The sequence below is a fragment of the Hoplias malabaricus genome, chromosome Y (assembly GCF_029633855.1).
Source record: "Hoplias malabaricus isolate fHopMal1 chromosome Y, fHopMal1.hap1, whole genome shotgun sequence".
Classification (NCBI taxonomy): domain Eukaryota; kingdom Metazoa; phylum Chordata; class Actinopteri; order Characiformes; family Erythrinidae; genus Hoplias; species Hoplias malabaricus.
In genome coordinates this window covers 20,940,926-20,966,789 of record NC_089820.1, presented here as the reverse complement: position 1 = coordinate 20,966,789, position 25,864 = coordinate 20,940,926, and the positions used below count along the sequence as shown (strand labels likewise).

Sequence of the window (25,864 nt, the reverse complement as noted above, 5' to 3'; positions counted from 1 at the left end):
AACACATGTTGGTAGGTGGATTGGCGACTCAAATGTGTCCGTAGGTGTGAGTGTGTGAGTGAATGTGTGTGTGTTGCGAATGTGTGTTGCCCTGTGAAGGACTGGCGCCTCCTCCAGGGTGTATTCCCGCCTTGCGCCCAATGATTCCAGGTAGGCTCTGGACCCACCGCGACCCTGAACTGGATAAGCGCTTACAGATAATGAATGAATGAATTTAGTATATTATTGGCTCTCAAACTTGCCCTTAAGGCCTTAGCATTGCAGCAAAAATGTGGACTGTCTAGGGGACGTAGAGGACTTGAAAAGTCTTAACTGAATATTTTACTCCGATAAGAAATATGAAGCATTTAAAATCACTTTATAAATATTTGTAATGTACTATTACATGTAAATTGTCCATATATTTGTATAAACATAATAAGTGGACAATTAAAGAAAATAACAGTGATCAGGCTACATGAGGTCAGGATTTATACTGGCATTCAACCAAGTGAGCAGCACGGAGGCTTCATCTGTCTCTCCATTTATTTCAGGATAAAACAATATTGTTTACCCTTATAACACACAAGGGCAGTTAAGCACATCTGAATATACTTCCAAGGATTTATTGCCCCTTGATTACAACTGAAGTCAGCGAGACACACTGGCTGAGGTGGCTAGTGTGTTTGTGTGCGTTAGTGCTAATAAGGGAGGAAGGATAGCTGGTGCTGTTTCCACAACAGGACAGAGACATTAGCCCCGCTGAATACTGCCCAGCCCATCCGGGAGAGGGAGGAACAGCTGAGCTGGCACTGACACTTATCAGCTGACTGCAGTAGCCAGAATATACACACACACACACACACGATGATACATTGTCTATACTGGGATACAAGTACTGATGTCACATAAGAATAAATTATTACTTTTCAGAGTTATTTATAGACAGCAGAAACCTAGTTAATTGCAATGCATATACATTTTTTCTCTGGTTAACTTTCAGAATGCTGTGTGAGGTTCCCTTTAGTATAAATTCCACAAAGTAAGCATTCTCCTCCAAGCGTGTTGAGCTGTCCAGTGAGGCTGAGTTTACTGCAGTTTGAAAAGGTACTCAGTCCAGATTCACATTTCTTAGATGAGGCGTTAATTAGCCTCCGCCCTCCTTTACACACTTTATGAGCATAATCAGAGGAACATTTCTTATATAGGTGGTCTCTTGAGCACAATAATAAAGTAATCCAGTAGCACAGTAATGCAAAGCAGCTACACAGAATGTAGTACAAACACTTTACTATGACATCACAGCTTAAATATGAGAGTCTGAATACATAGAGCAGCAGATATATAAATGGTATGTGAAACGGCTGTGGAATACTCAACAAAATCAACAAATTCAGGACCTGCTACATTCTCTACTCCACTGCCTAGGGATGTCATCTCAGACTCAACATCTTTATCACAATTTATTGTGCTTTTTGTGTGTATTATGTATTGTTAGTATGTATAAAATCCTAAACAGTTGTATCATAAAAAACAAATACAAGCCTGTAATTAACAACAACAAGGACAAGTGTACAGAAGCTCTACAAACCAGGGGTGTCCGATCTTATCTTCAAAGAGTCAGTGCGGCAACAAGTTGTCAATCCAGAAAAGCAAAAGCACAACTCATCAGCAGTTTGAAGAATGAAAAGATGAACCAATAAGGGGAATCAGATGAGCTTTGGCTTTTTTGGAATGAAAACCTACAATTATGTTTGCTATTTATAGATAATGCTACTACACCCTTGCCATAAACTGCATACTAAAAAGTAGCCGATTGGAGGTTATGCCATTATTTTCTTGTTTTTCTCAGATTTATCTAGGTTCAATGTTGTGCTTTTATATTTTCCTATATTGCCCACTGCCCTGCCTTTTCTCCTTGGCTCAGTTCTCCTCTGAGAACCCTCTCTAACAGCCACTGAGCCAAAATAGCAATGCTGATCTACTGATCCTACCCCACCCGGCAAATAAGAGCCTCCACGCGGCCCAATTGGCCCTGCTTATGGTACATTAGTGAGCCAGCCAGGAGGATTAAGCTGGTAACCAAACCTTGGCAGGACTACAAGTACCATTAGCAAGAGTGAGGGAAGACGAGAGGATATGACTGGGTAAGACTGAAGATGGAATTGCGGAGTGTGAAGCGAAAAATAAATAGGTTAAAATCTATGAAGATTCCACTGACCTGCCATAAGCAAAACGTCTGTCTTTATGATGATCTCCGAAAGTGTCCCACAGCCTGAGGGACACACTGACTTCATCCACCACATCTCTGGACCTTTCTAACACCTGAAACAAAAAAAACACATCGACATATGTCCTTGCTTATGTGAAAGCATTAACCCCATTAGGGTAGCAGTAGGGTAGCAAACTTAGATAAGTGACCTGTGAAATAGCTGATCATATAAATCAACAATAGACAATATATCAACCATATAAATGGTTATGATCTGTAGTTTTGTTAATGCACTTCAGACCACACGTTGTAATCGCTGATAGGTATGGGACTAGATGGACATTGAGTTACAACCAGAGGCAGCACTGGCCTTGAGATTAGAGAGCTTGAGGTAAGAGGGTCGCAAGTTCAATTTCTAGTTCATTCACAGCTGACGTGCCCCTGAGCAAGGCGCCTAACCCCCAAAACTGCTCCCCAGGGGCTGAAGTGGTTGGCAGCGTGTTCACTGCCTGGTGTTTGAAAAGAATTGTTCACTGGTGTGTGTTTGCGTGTTCACCACCATGAATGGGTCAAATGCAGAGAAATAATTTCCCTAAGAGGATAATTAAAGGTGTTTCTTCTTCTTCTTCCTCTTCTCAATTAACTACCAGGGTTTACAAAATCCAAGAAACCAGATTCATTGTCTGACCTGTTGTTTAGACTAAAATGAGATGATTAAAAAGATTAGCCATCTCTTTGTCCCTATTAAAGTATGTCCCGATTTCAGTCACTGGAAATTAAAGCCATCTTATTTATCTTATCTTCACAATCCTTTTTGAATTGTTATATATATATATATATATATATATATATATATATATATATATATATATATATATTCTGCACAACATATTGGAACATACACAAATATAATATAACACGTTGCAAGATTACCCACCTCCTGGCACACACGGTACTGATCGATGGCCCAAACGGTTGGCACGTGGGTGGCTAGCAGCTGGTACTGGGTGAGGGTGGCGTTGCAGGCGCGGGCGCAGATAAGGCGGGTCTTACCCACAGCGTTATCACCCACTACCACGCACTTTATGGTCTCCACATTAGGCCTTTCATAGTCTGTGTCAATATCCATGGAGAGGGCCCTGAGAAAAGAAAAACATCAGAGTCATGCATCAGGAAATATTTTAATACCCGTTTTCATGTGAACATTGCCCTAAATATTCACAGAGTACGTGTCAATATAATGCAATGTGTCCTCCATATATTGTGCATATGGATCATAGACTGTTGACTAATAACAAGGCACCGTAAAGCCTGACTCTCCTTCCACCAAATATTTACAATGTCAAAACTCAAATCTCAATCTGGGTGCTATTTCTGTCTTCATAAGGAAACCATGAAACATTTCAGAGAACTGAGGGCTTCCTTATACACACTTCCAAGAGTTGAGGTTCAAAAGCAACACAGATGAGTACATGATCTCCTTTATTTTTGCAGAGCTACAGAAAGACCCACCTGAGGATCTATGGCAGCAGAGGCTGCTAGCAGAGAGCAAAGCCCACTGGCAGAGTTTATTTTGGAAAAGTGTGCATGGCGCCCGTCTGCTACAGCAGATCACAAGACTGCCTGTACCTTAATGCACACCAACACATAACCACCCAGGACAGGCATCCACACCAAGGCTCTTATTGTACAAGGACAAAACGCCTTCATGAAGGATGTTCTCGGAAAGGACTACTGGGCAGCCTGCATGACGGTACATACTGCTGTAACTCAATATCCATGACAACAACAAAAAAAAGCCCTTTGCTGGCTCTAACACGATTAAGCAGGGAGAGGTAGTCCGTGTTCTTTCTCATGCCAAAAAAAGGATGGAAGTGGTTACAAAGGTGTTTGCAGAAGGAACTGACTATGCTGAGTCATTAGGTCAGTGTGAGTAGGCTCAACGCATTCACCAAAAAGCATGGTGCTAGAGTGTCAAGATACAAGGAGAAGACTCAAGCTCATGCTGACTGTGCATATTGTACGAAACAACTACTGTAAATTTAACATGTCGTCATGTGTAACTGACCTGTATTGGAGAGATTATAGCCTCTGTCATTGCTACTTCGGGCTCAGCACAGCAGACACTGCACCATGTAACTTCTGGCTGCAGGTAGGAAACCACCAAGCCCCAAAATATTAAAAAACATACCAAAATAAAAGCGACAACAGTACCTGGAAACCACATTATTACATTCCTCCACGTTAAATGACTCAAGTGCGAATGCTTTTGAAATCTCCTCATTCCCTTCAGCAAAGGACACCGCTATCTGTATCAGTAGCAGTGACGAGCTCAGTTATCCAGCTCTGCAGAGGTTCCATAAAAAGCAACTATGAAAGATTGATAGGGACACTGCTTATTATTCCATTGACAAAGACGTCATTGGTGTGACCTCCGATGCTAGGCTGGGGGTTGTCTAAAAACGGATCCTATTCAAAGGGACACATGAGCCTTCAACAATCGCCAGCTCCTCCATTTACCTCTCTCGTAGACCATGCTGGCTCAGAATCATTTACTACAATGCTGAGAGCAGAATGAATGAAGGACAGATGTTCCATTCTTCCATCAGTGAGTCTTTTCAACTTCTACTGAATGTAAATTAAGATGTGCCCATGCCTTCTTACCTTTCACGTACATATAAAGAACACAAGCATATGGAGAATTTGTTTTCTTTTAATCACATTTGTAATCATCCGTGCTAAGGATAAGCAGTCCAAGTTGGTGCTTCCATTTCAAGAAATAGCCTCTTCCAGGCGTTTCTCTGGACTTATAAACACAGTGGTATATCCTTTCAGCAAGAGGTGGAGATTAAAACATACTACTATCATTAAACTGCTCATACAGATTGTGTAGCAAAAGCAAGTTGTAAAGTTGTGATAAGTGTTGGAGATAAGGTTTTATAGCTTGCATGAGAATGTACAAAACAGCATGTGGAATGTCATAAGGTATACAGCTACATCTCACTGTACTATGTAATGATCCCTTGCTGTTACTCTGACTTAATCTAGGTCTGCCTGGTCAAAATGGTAGAGGGATTTTTCTGATTTAGCGCTTATAACACAAGATGGTGCACGGGGTGGTGTGTCTGTGAGCTTTGACCATGTTTATTCAGAATGGAAGCACACTGGACACACACAGTCTCTTGCTTTCTCTCTCTGCAGGCCTGTAATCAGCTTAGAGACAATGTGATGTAACCTCAGAGCAGACAGTTTTTCAAGAGTTCACGAGAGAGAGAGAGAGAGATTCAACCCTCTCAATTCTGAGTTTTACTGTGCGCCTCTGCCGGATGGTAATCTGTGGCAGCGTGTCTGGGACTGACCTGGGAAAACATGACATCCTAGAGGTCACCTAAGGCTTTTAGGCATTCAGGCAGATTCCAAACTGATTCCAACAGTGAACAATGCCATTTGTGCGCTTCAGTGAAAGACCTACGCCCAGCTGCACCAGTGGCACATCAGGTCAAACAAATGCATTACAATGTAAATGTTTAATTTAGAAATACATGAATCAAAAATGGGCCGCATGGTGGTGCAGCAGGTAGTGTCACAGTCACACAGCTCCAGGGACCTGGAGGTGGTGGGTTCGATTCCCGCTCCTCGTGACTGTCTGTGAGGAGTGGGGTGTGTTCTCCCAGTGTCTGCGTGGGTTTCCTCCGGGTGACTGTCTGTGAGGAGCGTGGTGTGTTCTCCCAGTGTCTGCGTGGGTTTCCTCCGGGTGCTCCAGTTTCCTCCCACAGTCCAAAAACACACGTTGGTAGGTGGATTGGCGACTCAAAATGTCCGTAGGTCTGAGTGAATGTGTGTGTGTTGCAAATGTGTGTTGCCCTGTGAAGCACTGGCGCCCCCTCCAGGGTGTATTCCTACCTTGCGCCCAATGATTCCAGGTAGGCTCTGGACCCACCGTGACCCTGAACTGGATAAGCGTTTACAGATAATGAATGAATGAATTAAAAAATGCAGAAAATGTGGTCCAGTTCCTTAATATTGACCTCCACCTCAGCAGGTCAAATGGATTGTTCAACTGTGAGGCACCACAAAGATAGCACAATTACCAAAATAACTAACGGCTAAAGTCATTTTTTGTTTAGATAAGGTCGCTAATATGGAATAAATACTCTGTGGTATGTTTTACCTTTCAGATCAATGGACCTCTAAACCTCATAGTACCTGAGAACTCGAGAGAAAATTCCAGAAACCAGACACCTTAAGACTAGCCTTGAGTTTCGCTTCCATCAGCTGACCGACAAGTGAGGGCTCACACAACAGAACACACACTCACTTACATTGTGTACAGTACAAAGCCATGTCACCAAAGGTATCAGCGTTTCCTTTGAGGCTTTAACTGCTTCAGTAGGCACTGGCATATCAGCAGTGGGTTTTGTTTTTCTTGTTTAAGTGTAGACTCAATAATTTCAACATTTATTGAATATAAAATATATGATATTTGATGTGATATTTATGATTAACAAAAATGGTTAAGATTCCCAGTCTTAAGGGTGTGAGCTGGTATCATGCTGTTGCTTTGTGTCCATCATTTAAAAAAAACTATGATCCCACTATGTGATCATACATGCATGGGTTTACCTGTAATATTTTATTACCATGAGTTTATTAACTAAATGGGAGGGGGGAGACCCAGGGATAACGGGTCAAAACGAGAAATACTTGGGTCGATAGCTCAAAGCAATCTGCAATGTCAAAGAACCCACTACAGATACAGTGCTGAAGATGCTGAAGAAGAGGGCTATTGTACAGAGAGGAAGAAAAAGACAGAGCGCACATAGAACAGGCATGAACTGAGAGGTGAGGCGAGAGTGTGTGTGGGGAGGAGAGAGGAGGGGGGGGGACGCCTACTCCATTCACAAACATTCCGCAGCCCACACAATAGGCCTTCTGCTCAAATCAGCTGAGCCAAGCCCTGTTCCTGAAGGCTATATGGGTGTCCACTTAGGAAGAGTGGGAAGTATTATTTCATGAGGATGGACTGAAATCTTTTTGTTTTTCTTTCATTGTTTCAGCAGTACCCACAAAACAGTTTTTTTTTTGCTGTTATTTGACAGTTTTAAAATGTAAATCTATCATTTGTTTTCAGTTGTGATGCGCAGGATGCTGAAGAATGATGGTGGAATCATACTATGACCAGATTTTTGCATTTAGTTCATTTCTTTGGAATCCTCTAAACATAAACTATTATGATTATGAGCGTTGGCAGATATAAACATGAAAAACATTGGATATTTACATCATCTCAGAACACAACCCTATCCATCTGTCTCAGATTTAGCAGAATTTCTTCAACTGTGTGTTATTTTGGCTGTTTTTTGCTTTCTGCATCTCTCTGCTGCACCTTTTTCTCTCACTTCAAAAGCAGGACAGCAGATAGACGGAGGAAGACTCACACCCTCGCTGGTGCAGGGAGCGTGTGTGTGTGTGTGTGTGTGTGTGTTACATAACAGCTCCAGTGGCAGAGACTGATCTGGCCCTGCCACCACATAACCAGGATCCACAACTAGCATTCAATACCAAAGCACAGCCGTCTGTGTGTGACCCTGAGGGGTAAGACTCCAGACATAAACGCGCGAACACACGCGTGCGCGCCCACACACACACGTCAGATTATGGCATCCACATAAATACACCGATTCTATGACATACACACAATACACATATACTTATGATACAACACAGTAACACTCATAACTGGCCAGTGCACTACACCGGTGTGTAATAAGCGAATTAAGTGGCTGGCCAACTTGCGTTCATGCCATGCGTATACCGGCCTCAGTTTGCAGAGCCGAGCTCTTCAGTGTTTTGGGAGAGGATACGTAAAGACAGCCGCTGCCATGGGCAAGGCAAGTGCAGACTGGTTACATAACCCAGTAGCCTGCTAGTAAACAGGTTGAAAGGGAAGCATCATGCTACAGAGCAAATAGGATCCTCACTGATTAATCAGTGCAGAACAACAGAGGAATATGATTATTTGTCCTATATTTCCTATTAAGAAGCGTTTGAGGCTAGATTACCAATGTCGGACTAGGTTACAACTGCGACGTGATTCTGGATAAGAGCGCTTGCCAAATAGGATAGATAAAAGTGCGAACTGTATGGAAATCTGGCCGTAGTCTGTAATTACATCCCTTTAATATTTCTTTAGTTAAAGCAGGAGCTAAGAAAACCACATTAATAGCTGTACCCAACACAAACCAGAAATGTCATATTACCACATTTTTTTGTTCTGATATCAATATTGATACATTGACAGCTGAGAGTAATCCAATATTTCAACTTTTTTGAATAGCTATGTACATGTATATACTATGCTCAGAATGCTCGATCATTCCAGTTATCAAGCAATATTTTCATATGGGTAGCAACACAACAACTGCTGCAACTGTGTAATTTGTGACCTAAATGGATGCATTCATTCATTATCTGTAACCCTTATTCAGTTCAGGGTCATGATGGGTCCAGAGCCTACCTGGAATCATTGGGCGCAAGGCGGGAATACACCCTGGAGGGGGCGCCAGTCCTTCACCGGACAACACACATTTGCAACACACACACATTCACTCAGACCTACGGACATTTTGAGTCGCCAATCCACCTACCAACATGTGTTTTTGGACTGTGGGAGGAAACCGGAGCACCCGGAGGAAACCCACGCGGACACGGGGAGAACACACCAACTCCTCTCAGACAGTCACCCGGAGGAAACCCACGCAGACACAGGGAGAACACACCAACTCCTCTCAGACAGTCACCCGGAGGAAACCCACATGGACACAGGGAGAACACACCAACTCCTCTCAGACAGTCACCTGGAGGAAACCCACGCAGATACTGGGAGAACACACCAACTCCTCACAGACAGTCACCTGGAGGAAACCCACGCAGACGCGGAGAACACACCACACTCCTCACAGACAGTCACCTGGAGGAAACCCACGCAGACAGAAGGGAGAACACACCACACTCCTCACAGACAGTCACCTGGAGGAAACCCACGCAGACAGAAGGGAGAACACACCACACTCCTCACAGACAGTCACCCGGAGGAAACCCACACAGACACAGGGAGAACACACCAACTCCTCACAGACAGTCACCCGGAGGAAACCCACACAGACAGGGAGAACACACCAACTCCTCACAGACAGTCACCCGGAGGAAACCCACACAGACACAGGGAGAACACACCAACTCCTCACAGACAGTCACCCGGAGCGGAAATCAAACCCACAACCTCCATGTCCCTAGAGTATAATAAATCATTTAAATTTTAATCAAACAAAAAATAAATTAATTTTTAAAAAATATGTAAGAACCTGCGGGATGGTTTCAGTCTGCAAAATTTACACTATTCCTAAATCAATTCACAAAGTGATGGATGAACCTCAATCTTAATAAGATTTTTAAGCAGCTAAAATCAAATGAACCTGTTGGATGTTAAATATTCTTTAAAAATGCACTGAGCGGAGACAAAGAAAAATTATTCTCTGCCCTTGATTCAAAGTGAGTTAGAGACTGAACCTTCATTCTTAAACAATAAAGTTGCTAAATAATTCTTGTCTTGATGCCTGGTTCTAGGAAAAGCCTTTAACTGGTATTGAAGAACCTTTGCATTAAACTTTAAAAAGGTGCTTCACACTCACATTGCATGCACATCTCATTTACACAATCAAAAGCTGCTGAAGTTGACACATTAGGGATTCTACAGTGGTTCCTCTAAGTATTGCTCCAAAGATCCCTTAATAGCACCTTTATTTTTAATGGAGTGTTAGAAAAGACTCACTCTGTTTTGAGAATTCTTCCCACACCTTTGGAATATATCCATTAAGCCTAACATACAAAAGACCACTGTCTATTTTGCTGTTGCCCCACTCCCTCACAATTGCACACTGTAAATGACTCAAAATAAACCAAGAAGAAGGTGATACACAACAATGTATGTCCACAAAACATCTCAGCTACGTGCACAAATGAGTGCATGCACCAAAAGCCGGGATCAAGACATTGGTGTGAGTTGTTGCAACATGCCAAGTAAGCATTCTCCAATGTTTAACCAGCCAGCGCAGTCCCACGGGCTCTCTGCGGACCTCAGCTGTCAGATGCTCTCCAAACACAACAGCACCTTTGCTCCCAAAGGGAAAGTCAGCCAAGGACAGAAGAAAGGCTTGTTAAGGCTGGCCCTTGGCCGAGACTCTTCCTTCACTTCCAACGCCAAAGTGAAGGCTTTCAGACTGCGCTACTGAAGGAGCAGAATCTGAGATCAGTCTGGATTGCCTTTGGGAACTGGACATAGTTAGGGTTTTACAGAAAAAAATCAGTGCTAAATCAAACCTTAATTAGACTTCAAAACAACAACAACAAAAACACTAGATTTTATACATGCCTCTAGGTGATGAATAAAATGGATCATTTGCAGATTCCAGACTGTTTACGTCTTCAGAAGATTTGTTCACAACAGCACAAATAATCAATAGGGATACACTGGTGAGATCTATTGGCTTATGCCACATCATCAGTCAAGGTGTGCGAATTTATCACGTAAGAATATATAACATTTGTATACACTAACAAAATAGATACCTATAAATTGTTACATATGAAGTAAAACACAAAAACTCATACAGTTCAGCACAAACAAGACATTCATTCTTTCATTATCTGTAACCCTTATCCAGTTCAGGGTCGCGGTGGGTCCAGAACCTACCTGGAATCATTGGGCACAAGGCAGGAATACACCCTGGAGGGGGTGCCAGTCCTTCACAGGGCAACACAGACACACACATTCACACCTACAGACACTTGAGTCGTCAATTCACTTACCAACATGTGTTTTTGGACTGTGGGAGGAAACCGGAGCAGCTGGCGGAAACCCATGCAGACACAAGGAGAACACACCAAACTCCTCACAGACAGTCACCCAGAGGAAACCCACGCAGACACAGGGAGAACACACCAAACTCCTCACAGACAGTCACCCAGAGGAAACCCACTCAGACACAGGGAGAACACACCACACTCCTCACAGACAGTCACCCAGAGGAAACCCACGCAGACACAGGGAGAACACACCACACTCCTCACAGACAGTCACCCAGAGGAAACCCACGCAGACACAGGGAGAACACACCAAACTCCTCACAGACAGTCACCCGGAGGAAACCCATGCAGACACAGGGAGAACACACCAAGCTCCTCACAGACAGTCACCCGGAGGAAACCCACGCAGACACAGGGAGAACACACCACACTCCTCACAGACAGTCACCCAGAGGAAACCCACGCAGACACAGGGAGAACACACCAAACTCCTCACAGACAGTCACCCAGAGGAAACCCACGCAGACACAGGGAGAACACACCACACTCCTCACAGACAGTCACCCAGAGGAAACCCACGCAGACACAGGGAGAACACACCAAACTCCTCACAGACAGTCACCCAGAGGAAACCCACTCAGACACAGGGAGAACACACCACACTCCTCACAGACAGTCACCCAGAGGAAACCCACGCAGACACAGGGAGAACACACCACACTCCTCACAGACAGTCACCCAGAGGAAACCCACGCAGACACAGGGAGAACACACCAAACTCCTCACAGACAGTCACCCGGAGGAAACCCATGCAGACACAGGGAGAACACACCAAGCTCCTCACAGACAGTCACCCGGAGGAAACCCACGCAGACACAGGGAGAACACACCACACTCCTCACAGACAGTCACCCAGAGGAAACCCACGCAGACACAGGGAGAACACACCAAACTCCTCACAGACAGTCACCCAGAGGAAACCCACGCAGACACAGGGAGAACACACCACACTCCTCACAGACAGTCACCCAGAGGAAACCCACGCAGACACAGGGAGAACACACCACACTCCTCACAGACAGTCACCCAGAGGAAACCCACGCAGACACAGGGAGAACACACCAAACTCCTCACAGACAGTCACCCGGAGGAAACCCACGCAGACACAGGGAGAACACACGACACTCCTCACAGACAGTCACCCGGAGCGGGACTCAAACCCACAACCTCCAGGTCCCTGGAGCTGTGTGACTGAGACACTACCCGCTGCGCCACCGTGTCACCCCACAATAAGACTGACACCTAAATATTTTGCTATTCCAGAATACAAAATTTTTTTTAATTGGTTAAATCGATTTAAACCTCAGCTACTTCAACATGGCACTGACAGAGGGTGTCATCTATGACAAAAATAATTTCATTAAATGTATGCCCTAGACTTGGCAAATATACGAAAGTGTTGTTATTGTTAGCTCAGCCACAATGTGGTGTACTACCTAAACCAAGCTGAAAACACAAAAGTACTGAATTGTGTTGCATGTAAAAACTCTTGCTGCATCTGCATCACACATCACAGAGCTCCAAATAGTCTCTGGAAGCAACAATGCCTGGAAATGTGTTTCCATGGCTGAGCAATTGTGCACAAGCCTAAAGATCACTACGCACAATGCCAAGCAACAGCTGGAGTGATGTAAGGCATGCCACTATGCCACTGGACTCCATAGAAATGTGTTTTCTGCAGTGATGAATCAGGTTTCACTATCTGGCGGTCTGCTAGATGAATTTGGGTATGCTGATTGCCAAAAGAACACTTAAGCGGAACGCAAATGGCTACGAATAAAGTTTAGTGGAAGAAGGATAATTGTCTGTTTTCTACATTTGCCTAAGGGCCCTAAGACACAATGAAAAGCTCTTGCAATTTTATGAAATGGTGAATAAAAGAAGGATCTGAAACTTAAACAATATTTCCATACATTAAACTCTTTTTAGTTACAAAAAGCAAGGAAAAATATTTTTATGTGGGCTCTTCAAATAGCTGCAAATTGAAGTGTGTCTCCATAACAATGAAGACTCTCCATTTAAAATGCATTAATAAAACACTAGACTAAGAAGAATCATTGTCTCTCAAAGCAATTATAAGTTTTCTTAATGATGTTAGTAAATAGAGCAAGGGTAGCCCTAGAGCAAGTGAATGGAAAGGGTGGATGTGGAGATATTAGCATGTAAAGATAATGGCATGCTTATTCAATAATGCTTGATAACAAAGTACATTCAGTATTTTCAATACACTGACAATATGAATGCTGCTCTTAATTTTCATATCACTGTGAAGTCTTCTTTACAACATCTTTAAATTGTTATAATAATCACTGAAGTGTTGTTTCATAGCTCAGAATAAATAGCTAAAGCTAACCCGAGTAATGTGCAGTATTTCAAGTGATTACATCAGGTGAATAGGTGTAATGGGACGCATCTGTGGGCAGCCATTGATAAACCCCCCCACCACCACCATTCATATTTCCAAGCAGCAACAATCCTGTATTCATAGAGAAGGCGTTTCATTGAGAAATACTAATGAGAAACAAGCTCTCTCGATAAGAGGATTTCTCGCCTTAGACATAGAGAAAGCTTATACAAGTAAGCAGTAACGAAACATTTGGGGTTTCTTGGTTAAGTAAATACTGTTCCAATGCTGCTGTGGGTAAGAAAGGAGATGCAGCAAAGCGGAGCCAAGCCCATGCGCGCGAGCGAGGCGGGAAAAAAAGGGAAACAGAGGGGATAACGCACTGGTGTAGGCTGCTGTACCTGTAAGACTAATTCTACATTAGCGCAAAAGAGACTCTTAGATGACAGAATAATTAGTTTTAGGAGGCGTGTTGCCTAATATTTTCACACAATGGAGTTTCACATTTCTCGAGGCTGAAGTTGGCATCTTATTCGCCAGTTTTTTTTTATTAGAAGACTTCGCTCCACCTTAAATGATGCAGCAGTTGTGTGGAAGAATGCCAGTGCCTGAACCTAACTGCTGCACCATTTAAGGTGGAACGGAACGCAAGAAGCGAATAAGAAGCTGAAGAGCGGGATGGAACTGAAAATCCGAAAAAGAAGCTGCTGGAACGTTCTCAAAGGTAGCCGGAGAATGGACCGAACTCGAATGGACAGAATGGAACCGAGCTGAGCATTCGAATGGAACGGCAGGCTACGTAAAATAATCGAAAAAGCGAATGAAAAGCAATAGAAAATACGTATGAAAATTCAACTTCAGCTCCACTTCCAGCGCTGTTATAGCCGCTGACTGTTGTTCTGAGATAAAACATGTGACACTGACATTTCCCCCAGCCTACCTTCCGACGGTTCCGGAGTTGACCCACATGCCAGTCCGCTCTTCTTCCGCTCCTTGCTCCCGTTAAGCCGGAGCGGAGGAAGTCAAAACAAAAGCTTGAAACGACTTTAAACACAAACACATACAGCGCTGTGAAGACACTGAGATCTGCTTTATCTCGCCCCTGTCACGAAGGAAGGAGGAGGCATCTCCGTAGTGCTCGCTTGCAAGAAGTTATGCTTTTCTGCAGAGAAGTGTACCTTCTGCTCCACCTTTGCTCAGCTTTAAGCTCCTTTACTTTCCAATTATACACACTGCTTTATAAACATGTCGTTTTTTGTGTGTGTGAGGGTCGGGGTGTGTGTAAACGGGGTCTCGTTTAAGTGTTATTGTTTCCACAGCTGATTTCGCCTACCGGACACGCCCCTCCGTCTTGCGTCACAATGGCCGAGCCACAACCCAAACCTTGACGCAAGAAAATGCTTAGCCAATCTTTTTGTTCGACCCCGCCCACCAGGCGGAGAGGCACCGCCCCCTTCCCCTCTAGAGACCCTAGCTCACTGTTAACCCACAGCGTGCCGAAGCCAAGCCCAAGCGCGCGCTTGTTACAAAACACTAAACCTCACTCCTCTGCTCCACGTGGAATGCCACAACTCGATGGATGTCATACATCACATTTACACGTACGCAGGTTTATTACATCAAACTCGTCTGCAAGTCTAAAAATGATTAAGCTATGTTATTTATTTTAACAACTTCTCAAATGCATTTGAAACAATATGATTAATAGGGAGGTTTTGGAATGGACATACTGCATTTTATATGACAACATTTTTCACAAAAATATATCACATCAGCCTCTAGACAGGGAATAATCTTAGATAGTTTTTGTTCTCAATGTCACTTAAATACACCACACACAGGGCATACAAACATTATTATGACAGTATAAAAGCCTCTAACTAATGGAAGACCTATAAGCAAAGTGCTGTAAAGCACGTAGGGATTCACTTCTGGAACAATCCACAAACTCTTGTGCATCCGAAGAATTAAGCCTCTTTTCTGGCCACCGAATTTGCACTGACCCAGAACTGTGGCGTTTAAAACAAAAGAAACATTGAGCTCTTCCAGGAAATACAAGATTCCAAGAAAGGCAGATGATTTAAATGGGAACCTTTTGTGTAACCTCCAAAAATTATGAAAGGAAGATGGACCACAGCCCTAGTAAAAGAGGCTTTGTAAATGTTTTGCATGCTGCTAAAAATAGCCCACACTATTGCCTGTCTGTGCCACTGAAGCAGCTCAGGTTAAGAACACTGACCTCTACTGGTCTGCCTGAAAAGGATAGTCCTACATTGAAATCAGTTGCAAACTACTCCACTGCTGAGACGATAAAACAAATAAGTCCTTTGCAAACCGTAGGCACTTATTTAAATGTAAAAAAGAAAAAAAAATCTAACAAAAAACTTTTAAAAGTAAAAAAATGTCTGAGCTCAAATGTCCACTGTGAAGCAGGGTGAACAGGCATGAGGTCATAGCTTAGTGAGGGGCAGTGGTGGCAGTCCCAGGCCTGTTCCCACACTTCTTTCAATGCAGGCCTTTCTGCTGTCTGTCTGAAACCCAGCTGGACTCTAGCAGGCTTGGCAGTGCCAATGCAGCAGCAGACCCTGAGAAAGTGAGGGCCCCTGGCCCTTCAGGCAAGCACAGAAAAACAAGTGATGGAGTTGGGGGATCTGGAACATTGTTTGAAGATGGAGAGCAAATAAAAGTAGTATGGGAATTTAAGGCTGTCCATAAGAAGTGATTATTTGGTATGGTCTTTAATTTATGTCATAGGCTTTAAAACTAGGCCATGCAGGATGTGAGCTTCTGTCTGTCTGATACTTTAAGACATAGTTCACACTGCAGAAAAAAAAAAAAAAAATCAGACTAATTTTTTAAAATTATGCAGTGTCCACATTAGGGTGGCACGGTGTCACAGCAGGTAGAGTCGCAGTCAGACAGCTCCAAGGTCCTGGAGGTTATGGGTTCAAGTCCCGCTCTTGGTGACTGTCTATGAGGAGTTTGGTGTGTTCTCCCTGTGTCCGGGTGGGTTTCCTCAAACCGGACTCAAAAAGTGTCCATAGGTGTGAGTGTGTGAGTGAAGGTGTGAGTGTGTGTTCGCCATGTGAAGGACTGGCGCCCCCTCCAGGGAATGTTCCCACATAGCACCCAGTGATTCCATGTAGGCTCTGGATCCATTGCAACCCTGAACTGGATAAGCGCTTACAGACAATGAATGAATGTATGAGTGTGTCCACATTGCAAGTTAAAAGTGACCAAGTGACCTGAGGGTTTGAAGGCAAAAAGTGATGCACTTTGAATGGCAAAAATTAAATAAACAAATTAATTAATTAAAAGAAATATCTGACAATCCAATCTGAATCAGATGTGGCTTATATACAACTGAAAACAAATATCAGCTGTTTGCCAATAAATCTCAAATCAGACACACACACAGAGGTGTCTTTTTCAAAAAACACGGACCCACATCTGAAAGCAAAACAAAAACTCTAAAAAAAAAATTCCTTTCAATCTAAACAAACCAACTCTAGAATCCATTACATACAAAAAAAAAAAAACAACCAAATCCTTCTTCCTCAGACACACATCATCATTCAATCCCCCATTCTAGGCTCCCCAGGCTCAAAAGGAGCATGCAGGCCAATGGCAGAGTTGTTGGCCAAATCAGGCCTGACCCCTGCTGGGCCTGATCCACTGACCCTACATCAGCCCTAGACCACAGCAGTCCGAGCAGATTCCTACATCCGTGGTCCTCACAGTCTGGTATTCTCATATTAGGAACACAATTCAAATGAAGAAAAATGACAAATAAACGTACAATTTTGCCCCCTAACAACAACAGAGCCAAGTGGCGGGAACAGTGTTGCAGTAAGTTGTCAAACACTGCTAATTATTTGCAGTGCAACAATTAATTAAATAATAATGTATTTGATTTAATGGAATGTTAATTCTCCATGAAGCATTTTCACCTCTATGTGATGCACAATTGCCATTTCCAAAACTGCCCTATGTGCTATATAGTACACTAATTTGAGGTTTCACCATTTTGTAATAGTGTCTGAAACATAGTGGACAATTTTCAGTGCACTCAAACAATCCCAAAATGCACTGCAAAAAAGTACTGTGCAACCCATGTACACCAGGAGATAGCAGATAACCCATAATCCACTGCACTGTTTGGTAAAACTCCGGTTTCCTCCCACAGTCCAAAAACACACGTTGGTAGGTGGATTGGCGACTCAAAATGTGTGCGTAGGTGTGAGGGTGTGAGTGAATGTGTGTTGCCCTGTGAAGGACTAGCACCCCCTCCAGGGTGTATTCCCGCTTTGCGCCCAATGATTCCAGGTAGGCTCTGGACCCACCATGGCCCTGAACTGGATAAGCGGTTACAGACAATGAATGGATGTTTGGTAAAAGCTGCATGAGGTTGTGTCCAAAACCATTAAGTACCCTCCTGAATTAGTTTCCCTATAATAGTGCACAATATAGTAAATAATGTAGGGAGTAGTGAATAGAGAGGCATTTCGGATAGAGGGAATGTCACAGTTTTTCACTGTAATATTATAATATTGTGATGTGTTATTACACCACTATGGTAAAGTATAGCTAGAGAAGTATGCCAGTATGTACTTGTCCTGCATCGTCCAAGTTCAGTCTCACACAAGTAGGTCAGGCCCTTTACTCGCACGTGAAGAGATAATTCGGTGAGTTCAAATTCAATGAGGTAATTTGAGGCAGGCACGTTGGTTCTGTACCATATCAGTGGGTCAGCAGACATGTGATATGACTGGAATGGGTACATCTGTTATAGTGCTCCACACCACAGTTGAGGTGTTGTTAGTGCTAATTGCTGGTGTCACCACAAGAGGAGAGCAGTTTTAGCCTCATAGCACAGAGATATCAGCACATTTCCCACAGCACACACGAGGCCGTGATACGGGGAAGAGGAAGACGTTTCGTCATATCGCCGGCATGTTGCTGCCCATGTGAGCAACTTGTGAGAGTGTGTGTGTGTACAGAACATCCGAGCAAGATAAGACAAACAAAACAGCCCAGATAAATGAGGGAAAAAACGATCGGAGGATAAACGAGGGGAGAAATATTTTGAGAACTGAAATAGCTGCAGAGAGAAGAAGTGACAGCAGAATGTGAGGAATAGTGAGGGAAGGAGAATCAGAAGGGAGCAGAGTAAGATAGTAAGGAGGTACACACCAGCAATGTGAGGGAGGAACAAAGTAGGTGTAAAGTCAAAGAGGAAAAGGGCAGCTCAGTAGGGGAAAGAGAAAGAAAGAGAGTGGCGTGAGACAAAGAGAACTTGTTTTTTTCCTGGTTTTATCTCTGAATGACTGAAACGGTTTTATCAGTGATCAATTTCAAGCTCTCCAAGTATGTCAGGACTGTATCCTTACTAGATTTCATGCACATTATCTACTCACTGTAACTATTCATGCAGTGTTTCAACCACAGCATGAAACATCATGGAAGAATGTTACGTAATAAATACAGTATATAATGTATGACATTGTTTTTATGCTATTCATGGTACTATAGGGCGGCACGGTGGTGCAGCAGGTAGTGTCGCAGTCACACAGCTCCAGGGGCCTGGAGGTTGTGGGTTTGATTCCCGCTCTGGGTGACTGCCTGTGAGGAGTTTGGTGTGTTCTCCCTGTGTCCGTGTGGGTTTCCTCCCACAGTCCAAAAACACACACGTTGGTAGGTGGATTGGCAACTCAAAAGTGTCCGTAGGTTTGAGTGAATGTGTGAGTGTGTGTTGCCCTGTGAAGGACTGGCGCCCCCTCCAGGGTGTATTCCCGCCTTGCGCCCAATGATTCCAGGTAGGCTCTGGACCCACTGCGACCCTGAACTAGATAATAGATGAATGAATGAATGAATGAATGTTACTGTATTGCAGCTTGGTTATGTTGTCATAAAATATTAATACTACACAAATCATCATCATCTTTTCCTCTTAATCCATTTCAGGGTCACTGTAATATTGCACAAATCCAGGAAATTATTCAACTGTACTAAGCTCATTGGATTTAGAGTGATTTTTTTTTGCAATCCATCATATGCAGTCATAGACAGTGAAAACTATAACCAACGATCCAAGGTCCGTTTGCTCCGTATTCAAATTAGGTTAATGTCCAAGCATTCATTCACTTTCTGTTTCACATTTTGAGTCGCCAATCCACCTACCAACATGTGTTTTTGGACTGTGGGAGGAAACCGGAGCACCCGGAGGAAACCCACGCGGACACGGGGAGAACACACCAACTCCTCTCAGACAGTCACCCGGAGGAAACCCACGCAGACACAGGGAGAACACACCAACTCCTCTCAGACAGTCACCCGGAGGAAACCCACATGGACACAGGGAGAACACACCAACTCCTCTCAGACAGTCACCTGGAGGAAACCCACGCAGATACTGGGAGAACACACCAACTCCTCACAGACAGTCACCTGGAGGAAACCCACGCAGACGCGGAGAACACACCACACTCCTCACAGACAGTCACCTGGAGGAAACCCACGCAGACAGAAGGGAGAACACACCACACTCCTCACAGACAGTCACCTGGAGGAAACCCACGCAGACAGAAGGGAGAACACACCACACTCCTCACAGACAGTCACCCGGAGGAAACCCACACAGACACAGGGAGAACACACCAACTCCTCACAGACAGTCACCCGGAGGAAACCCACACAGACAGGGAGAACACACCAACTCCTCACAGACAGTCACCCGGAGGAAACCCACACAGACACAGGGAGAACACACCAACTCCTCACAGACAGTCACCCGGAGCGGAAATCAAACCCACAACCTCCATGTCCCTAGAGTATAATAAATCATTTAAATTTTAATCAAACAAAAAATAAATTAATTTTTAAAAAATATGTAAGAACCTGCGGGATGGTTTCAGTCTGCAAAATTTACACTATTCCTAAATCAATTCACAAAGTGATGGATGAACCTCAATCTTAATAAGATTTTTAAGCAGCTAAAATCAAATGAACCTGTTGGATGTTAAATATTCTTTAAAAATGCACTGAGCGGAGACAAAGAAAAATTATTCTCTGCCCTTGATTCAAAGTGAGTTAGAGACTGAACCTTCATTCTTAAACAATAAAGTTGCTAAATAATTCTTGTCTTGATGCCTGGTTCTAGGAAAAGCCTTTAACTGGTATTGAAGAACCTTTGCATTAAACTTTAAAAAGGTGCTTCACACTCACATTGCATGCACATCTCATTTACACAATCAAAAGCTGCTGAAGTTGACACATTAGGGATTCTACAGTGGTTCCTCTAAGTATTGCTCCAAAGATCCCTTAATAGCACCTTTATTTTTAATGGAGTGTTAGAAAAGACTCACTCTGTTTTGAGAATTCTTCCCACACCTTTGGAATATATCCATTAAGCCTAACATACAAAAGACCACTGTCTATTTTGCTGTTGCCCCACTCCCTCACAATTGCACACTGTAAATGACTCAAAATAAACCAAGAAGAAGGTGATACACAACAATGTATGTCCACAAAACATCTCAGCTACGTGCACAAATGAGTGCATGCACCAAAAGCCGGGATCAAGACATTGGTGTGAGTTGTTGCAACATGCCAAGTAAGCATTCTCCAATGTTTAACCAGCCAGCGCAGTCCCACGGGCTCTCTGCGGACCTCAGCTGTCAGATGCTCTCCAAACACAACAGCACCTTTGCTCCCAAAGGGAAAGTCAGCCAAGGACAGAAGAAAGGCTTGTTAAGGCTGGCCCTTGGCCGAGACTCTTCCTTCACTTCCAACGCCAAAGTGAAGGCTTTCAGACTGCGCTACTGAAGGAGCAGAATCTGAGATCAGTCTGGATTGCCTTTGGGAACTGGACATAGTTAGGGTTTTACAGAAAAAAATCAGTGCTAAATCAAACCTTAATTAGACTTCAAAACAACAACAACAAAAACACTAGATTTTATACATGCCTCTAGGTGATGAATAAAATGGATCATTTGCAGATTCCAGACTGTTTACGTCTTCAGAAGATTTGTTCACAACAGCACAAATAATCAATAGGGATACACTGGTGAGATCTATTGGCTTATGCCACATCATCAGTCAAGGTGTGCGAATTTATCACGTAAGAATATATAACATTTGTATACACTAACAAAATAGATACCTATAAATTGTTACATATGAAGTAAAACACAAAAACTCATACAGTTCAGCACAAACAAGACATTCATTCTTTCATTATCTGTAACCCTTATCCAGTTCAGGGTCGCGGTGGGTCCAGAACCTACCTGGAATCATTGGGCACAAGGCAGGAATACACCCTGGAGGGGGTGCCAGTCCTTCACAGGGCAACACAGACACACACATTCACACCTACAGACACTTGAGTCGTCAATTCACTTACCAACATGTGTTTTTGGACTGTGGGAGGAAACCGGAGCAGCTGGCGGAAACCCATGCAGACACAAGGAGAACACACCAAACTCCTCACAGACAGTCACCCAGAGGAAACCCACGCAGACACAGGGAGAACACACCAAACTCCTCACAGACAGTCACCCAGAGGAAACCCACTCAGACACAGGGAGAACACACCACACTCCTCACAGACAGTCACCCAGAGGAAACCCACGCAGACACAGGGAGAACACACCACACTCCTCACAGACAGTCACCCAGAGGAAACCCACGCAGACACAGGGAGAACACACCAAACTCCTCACAGACAGTCACCCGGAGGAAACCCATGCAGACACAGGGAGAACACACCAAGCTCCTCACAGACAGTCACCCGGAGGAAACCCACGCAGACACAGGGAGAACACACCACACTCCTCACAGACAGTCACCCAGAGGAAACCCACGCAGACACAGGGAGAACACACCAAACTCCTCACAGACAGTCACCCAGAGGAAACCCACGCAGACACAGGGAGAACACACCACACTCCTCACAGACAGTCACCCAGAGGAAACCCACGCAGACACAGGGAGAACACACCAAACTCCTCACAGACAGTCACCCAGAGGAAACCCACTCAGACACAGGGAGAACACACCACACTCCTCACAGACAGTCACCCAGAGGAAACCCACGCAGACACAGGGAGAACACACCACACTCCTCACAGACAGTCACCCAGAGGAAACCCACGCAGACACAGGGAGAACACACCAAACTCCTCACAGACAGTCACCCGGAGGAAACCCATGCAGACACAGGGAGAACACACCAAGCTCCTCACAGACAGTCACCCGGAGGAAACCCACGCAGACACAGGGAGAACACACCACACTCCTCACAGACAGTCACCCAGAGGAAACCCACGCAGACACAGGGAGAACACACCAAACTCCTCACAGACAGTCACCCAGAGGAAACCCACGCAGACACAGGGAGAACACACCACACTCCTCACAGACAGTCACCCAGAGGAAACCCACGCAGACACAGGGAGAACACACCACACTCCTCACAGACAGTCACCCAGAGGAAACCCACGCAGACACAGGGAGAACACACCAAACTCCTCACAGACAGTCACCCGGAGGAAACCCACGCAGACACAGGGAGAACACACGACACTCCTCACAGACAGTCACCCGGAGCGGGACTCAAACCCACAACCTCCAGGTCCCTGGAGCTGTGTGACTGAGACACTACCCGCTGCGCCACCGTGTCACCCCACAATAAGACTGACACCTAAATATTTTGCTATTCCAGAATACAAAATTTTTTTTAATTGGTTAAATCGATTTAAACCTCAGCTACTTCAACATGGCACTGACAGAGGGTGTCATCTATGACAAAAATAATTTCATTAAATGTATGCCCTAGACTTGGCAAATATACGAAAGTGTTGTTATTGTTAGCTCAGCCACAATGTGGTGTACTACCTAAACCAAGCTGAAAACACAAAAGTACTGAATTGTGTTGCATGTAAAAACTCTTGCTGCATCTGCATCACACATCACAGAGCTCCAAATAGTCTCTGGAAGCAACAATGCCTGGAAATGTGTTTCCATGGCTGAGCAATTGTGCACAAGCCTAAAGATCACTACGCACAATGCCAAGCAACAGCTGGAGTGATGTAAGGCATGCCACTATGCCACTGGACTCCATAGAAATGTGTTTTCTGCAGTGATGAATCAGGTTTCACTATCTGGCGGTCTGCTAGATGAATTTGGGTATGCTGATTGCCAAAAGAACACTTAAGCGGAACGCAAATGGCTACGAATAAAGTTTAGTGGAAGAAGGATAATTGTCTGTTTTCTACATTTGCCTAAGGGCCCTAAGACACAATGAAAAGCTCTTGCAATTTTATGAAATGGTGAATAAAAGAAGGATCTGAAACTTAAACAATATTTCCATACATTAAACTCTTTTTAGTTACAAAAAGCAAGGAAAAATATTTTTATGTGGGCTCTTCAAATAGCTGCAAATTGAAGTGTGTCTCCATAACAATGAAGACTCTCCATTTAAAATGCATTAATAAAACACTAGACTAAGAAGAATCATTGTCTCTCAAAGCAATTATAAGTTTTCTTAATGATGTTAGTAAATAGAGCAAGGGTAGCCCTAGAGCAAGTGAATGGAAAGGGTGGATGTGGAGATATTAGCATGTAAAGATAATGGCATGCTTATTCAATAATGCTTGATAACAAAGTACATTCAGTATTTTCAATACACTGACAATATGAATGCTGCTCTTAATTTTCATATCACTGTGAAGTCTTCTTTACAACATCTTTAAATTGTTATAATAATCACTGAAGTGTTGTTTCATAGCTCAGAATAAATAGCTAAAGCTAACCCGAGTAATGTGCAGTATTTCAAGTGATTACATCAGGTGAATAGGTGTAATGGGACGCATCTGTGGGCAGCCATTGATAAACCCCCCCACCACCACCATTCATATTTCCAAGCAGCAACAATCCTGTATTCATAGAGAAGGCGTTTCATTGAGAAATACTAATGAGAAACAAGCTCTCTCGATAAGAGGATTTCTCGCCTTAGACATAGAGAAAGCTTATACAAGTAAGCAGTAACGAAACATTTGGGGTTTCTTGGTTAAGTAAATACTGTTCCAATGCTGCTGTGGGTAAGAAAGGAGATGCAGCAAAGCGGAGCCAAGCCCATGCGCGCGAGCGAGGCGGGAAAAAAAGGGAAACAGAGGGGATAACGCACTGGTGTAGGCTGCTGTACCTGTAAGACTAATTCTACATTAGCGCAAAAGAGACTCTTAGATGACAGAATAATTAGTTTTAGGAGGCGTGTTGCCTAATATTTTCACACAATGGAGTTTCACATTTCTCGAGGCTGAAGTTGGCATCTTATTCGCCAGTTTTTTTTTATTAGAAGACTTCGCTCCACCTTAAATGATGCAGCAGTTGTGTGGAAGAATGCCAGTGCCTGAACCTAACTGCTGCACCATTTAAGGTGGAACGGAACGCAAGAAGCGAATAAGAAGCTGAAGAGCGGGATGGAACTGAAAATCCGAAAAAGAAGCTGCTGGAACGTTCTCAAAGGTAGCCGGAGAATGGACCGAACTCGAATGGACAGAATGGAACCGAGCTGAGCATTCGAATGGAACGGCAGGCTACGTAAAATAATCGAAAAAGCGAATGAAAAGCAATAGAAAATACGTATGAAAATTCAACTTCAGCTCCACTTCCAGCGCTGTTATAGCCGCTGACTGTTGTTCTGAGATAAAACATGTGACACTGACATTTCCCCCAGCCTACCTTCCGACGGTTCCGGAGTTGACCCACATGCCAGTCCGCTCTTCTTCCGCTCCTTGCTCCCGTTAAGCCGGAGCGGAGGAAGTCAAAACAAAAGCTTGAAACGACTTTAAACACAAACACATACAGCGCTGTGAAGACACTGAGATCTGCTTTATCTCGCCCCTGTCACGAAGGAAGGAGGAGGCATCTCCGTAGTGCTCGCTTGCAAGAAGTTATGCTTTTCTGCAGAGAAGTGTACCTTCTGCTCCACCTTTGCTCAGCTTTAAGCTCCTTTACTTTCCAATTATACACACTGCTTTATAAACATGTCGTTTTTTGTGTGTGTGAGGGTCGGGGTGTGTGTAAACGGGGTCTCGTTTAAGTGTTATTGTTTCCACAGCTGATTTCGCCTACCGGACACGCCCCTCCGTCTTGCGTCACAATGGCCGAGCCACAACCCAAACCTTGACGCAAGAAAATGCTTAGCCAATCTTTTTGTTCGACCCCGCCCACCAGGCGGAGAGGCACCGCCCCCTTCCCCTCTAGAGACCCTAGCTCACTGTTAACCCACAGCGTGCCGAAGCCAAGCCCAAGCGCGCGCTTGTTACAAAACACTAAACCTCACTCCTCTGCTCCACGTGGAATGCCACAACTCGATGGATGTCATACATCACATTTACACG

The 25,864-nt window shown here is 44.0% G+C and overlaps 1 protein-coding gene across 3 annotated transcripts in view; it reads right to left on the bottom strand.

Annotated features, from left to right (window-relative positions):
- The window catches only part of LOC136678268 (rho-related BTB domain-containing protein 2-like), a 71,300-nt gene that overhangs the window by 26,358 nt on the left and 19,078 nt on the right, over positions 1-25,864 (bottom strand). The window contains exons 1-3 of one of the 3 annotated variants that reach the window (XM_066656254.1): positions 14,401-14,907; positions 3,129-3,330; positions 2,201-2,304 (exon numbers count right to left, since the gene is read on the bottom strand). In XM_066656254.1, the coding sequence (XP_066512351.1) occupies positions 2,201-2,304; positions 3,129-3,330; positions 14,401-14,429 (335 nt within the window). In that variant the 5' untranslated portion in view covers positions 14,430-14,907. Of the gene's footprint in view, positions 1-2,200; positions 2,305-3,128; positions 3,331-14,400; positions 14,908-25,864 lie in introns of those variants that run through there. The other 2 variants (XM_066656256.1, XM_066656255.1) reach the window with 2 other exon arrangements.